A 3,252-nucleotide genomic window follows, 5' to 3' on the forward strand; every position below is an offset into this window, starting at 1 on the left:
GATCGTTGCGATTTTGTGTGATAATGCTATCACAGCACTCAGCTACGACGAGTATGTCACTACAACGAGTGGTGTGTGTTCGGGTGTGTGTGTGTCCGCCATAAGCTGCGCTATCACACAGTGTGTGGAGTGGGGGGGGGGATTTTGGTTTTTTTGAAAGTTTTTTTACATGAGCCACACATTCCTAGACGGAATTTCAATTTAGTGATGTATTTATCAACACGCAAAATCGAAAATCCCCTGCTCTCCCAACCCAAAATAAACACCAATCTTCGTTCTCTCTCTCCTCCCTTCAACCAAAAATCCCCATATCCCCAGCCCCTTTACCTTAAACCCTAGAAATCAATAACAGCCTCCTGCTGCTTCCCCCTCGCGATCTCCCTCGGATCTGTGGGATTCTCTCCCCTCAAAGCCCTATCGTACTAGCTAGGGTTTCTTTCTTTCTATATTCTCTCCCGTCACCGGGTCTATCGCCGCCGCTATGGACCCCCGCGGCCTCACCAGGTCGACAAGCTTCGCCGGCGAGATCTCGGACGTGGCCCTGGAGCCCCTGGGACCATGACGCCATCTCCCTCGTCGGCAAGAAGTGGTACCGGATCGACACCATCACCCACAAGCACATCACCATCGCCTTCTGCTACTCGGCTAGCCCCGATCGCCTTCGCCAGCGGTTCCCTCGCCTGGAGTCGCTCAAGCTCAAGGGCAAGCCTAGGGCTTCAATGTTTAACAACATCATTCCCGAGGACTGGGGAGGCTATGCCGCCCCGTGGGCCACCGAGATCACGGACTCATTGTGCCTGAAGGCGATCCATTTCCGGAGGATGGTTGTCAAGGATGACGACATTGGTGTTCTGGTTTGAGGCCGAGGGCACATGCTTCATTCCCTGAAGCTCGACAATCCATCAACCCAATGCCTCAGCCTCGATTCCGATCTACAGATGTCCCGATCGCTTCTCATTGTCTCTTGGATCGATTCGGAGAAATCTAAAGGGGTTTCGGTTAGGGTTCCGATTCCTAGGGTTTTGATCGATCCTGGTTCGGGTTCTGAGGTAAGGGTTAGGGATGATTGTATTGAGATTAAGATGCAGCTGGTTCTTCCGGTGGATCATCCTTCTGAGGTAAGGGTTAGGGATGATTGTATTGAGATTAAGATGCAGCTGGTTCTTCCGGTGGATCATCCGGTTGCGTTGAGTATGAGAGGGGTGCTTGGCGGTGATGTGGATTTGGAGAGGGTTCGCCCACTGGAGCTGGATTCTGGTGAGTTCAGATGAGAATTTGCGGATTATTATTGGAAATTTATTGTTTTTATTGTAATTATGGGTAGAAGTAGCTTAATTATAAGCCTGTTGCTAATGGGATGCGTAATGGTTCTTTTACTGTTCCTGCAATGAACCGGATATGTCAATTATAAGCCTGTTGCTAATGGGATGCGTAATGGTTCTTTTACTGTTCCTGCAATGAACCGGATATGTCCAAGCTTGGAGCCCAGAATGACTCCGGCTTAACGAACAGTCTAGATCCTTAATTAAACGTTTAATAAGATTAGTGTCTCCAAGATTGGTAGTTTTAGTTCTTGGGCATCTTACCTAGAATTAAATACAACATGCATCGATATTAACTTTGCTAATTTTACATCTTATATGTTTTGTTCTGTTATTACTGGTTATTGATGCTGTTTTTTATTCAGCGTTCAATTTATTTCATTCATCTAATTCTTATGTGCTTTTCCAATACAGTCATTGTAGCATGTTATAGCTATAATTGAAACCATAGCCCTTGAATATATTAAAATTTTCTACAAATTAGCAAAACTATCTGAAGGTTAACTGATTGATGGAAGATTGGAATGCCTATACCATGGGTGGCAGTTTGGAGATGACGGTAAATGCCTAAAAATACCTCAGGTCATCCTTATTTTCCTGCAATTTCTTATTTATTTATCAAATTTCTTTCGAATGCCTAACAATAATGAATCAATTTAAACACAAGAAATAAACTACTTTCGAATGCCTAACAGTACTATGAGCTTGATAGTTCCATATGTTGCCATTTGCCTTTTCAACTTTAAAGGATGCTTTTGTTTATCTACACGTATGAGTTGATGGGTATAAGTAGAATGAGTTAATAACTAGCTACTTTGCAATATGGATTTTCTTAACTGAAAAATACATAGATATCAGTGTTTCCCAGTTACACTGAACTGAAACTCTGCCATTTGATTCTCATCTATTTGATAGGTTGAAAATGAATTGCCTGAAAAAATTGAAAGGCTTGTGAGATGTGAAGCCTCTGCATATCAGAAACTTCTAATGAAGAGGGTGGAAGAGAATCTTGGGTCAATTAGAAATACAAAGGTAATTTTCTGTAGTTTGCTTCACATGCTATCTTTGTGTGCTTGCTGCCATTATATTACATTGATTTTCTACAACATTCAATATTAGGGTCGTTCTATGCACAACACAGTGGTGGAGTTGCGTAATATATGCAATCATCTGTATCTCAGTCAACTTCAAGCTGAAATGGTAATTTCACAAGTTCAAGTTGAGAAAATTTTGTGTGTTATATCTTTAATTATATTTATTTTCTTTTCGTGTTGCAATGTTTATGGTTCATCACTTCAGGTTGATGGTCTGTTACCAAGACATTATCTGCCTTCCCTTGTGAGACTCTGTGGAAAGCTAGAAATGCTGGACCATTTATTACCCAAGCTCAAAGCAACTGATCATCGGGTATCTTAGAGTTTGAACATGATAATTTAGTTAATGTAGGAAATGAACATGATAATGTGCATAATGCGCATTTAATATTCCCACTTTTGCTATTCTATTTGATCCTACAGCTGAGTTCTGTGCTCTTTGAGGCTGTAGCAAAAGTCGACTTTCTTCAGGTGTCATTTTCATTTCTTTATTTTTTAAGGCAAACATATGTAAATTTATCTTGGTTAATGTTCTGTTGAGATTCGAGACGCTTAAAAGTGTTGATTTGGGTAAAACTATTATGACTTTTTATTCCTATAGGTGGGGCAAATTTTTTAGAAGTTTGAATGCAGAGATCGGGTTGATGGAGGAATTGTGCGTAATGTTGTGCGATGGAGCATACAGAACCTCTTGTAAATAATTTACGTAAAAGTTTGTAAATAATTTATGTATCTTTCTACTATTTTGATGAATGTATTATTTGAATATAATTGGATTTGACATTAGAATATAATTAGATTGCGTTGGATATGAATATAATTTGTTGTTCAATATT

The 3,252-nt window shown here is 40.6% G+C and overlaps 1 protein-coding gene across 2 annotated transcripts; it reads left to right on the plus strand.

The window, feature by feature from the left end:
* LOC109825867 (chromatin structure-remodeling complex protein SYD-like) lies at positions 553-2,840 on the plus strand. 2 transcript variants are annotated; one of them, XM_020392786.1, is made up of 5 exons: positions 553-1,049; positions 1,119-1,257; positions 2,238-2,354; positions 2,442-2,522; positions 2,622-2,840. In XM_020392786.1, exons 2-5 carry the CDS (start codon positions 1,216-1,218, stop codon positions 2,736-2,738), a joined length of 357 nt encoding a protein of 118 aa, XP_020248375.1. In that variant the 5' UTR covers positions 553-1,049; positions 1,119-1,215; the 3' UTR covers positions 2,739-2,840. The 2 variants fall into 2 exon arrangements, with proteins under 2 accessions (XP_020248375.1, XP_020248368.1); XM_020392779.1 differs by lacking the exon at positions 553-1,049 and having other exon boundaries at positions 1,117-1,257.

Source organism: Asparagus officinalis, chromosome 1 (genome assembly GCF_001876935.1).
Source record: "Asparagus officinalis chromosome 1, Aspof.V1, whole genome shotgun sequence".
NCBI lineage: Eukaryota > Viridiplantae > Streptophyta > Magnoliopsida > Asparagales > Asparagaceae > Asparagus > Asparagus officinalis.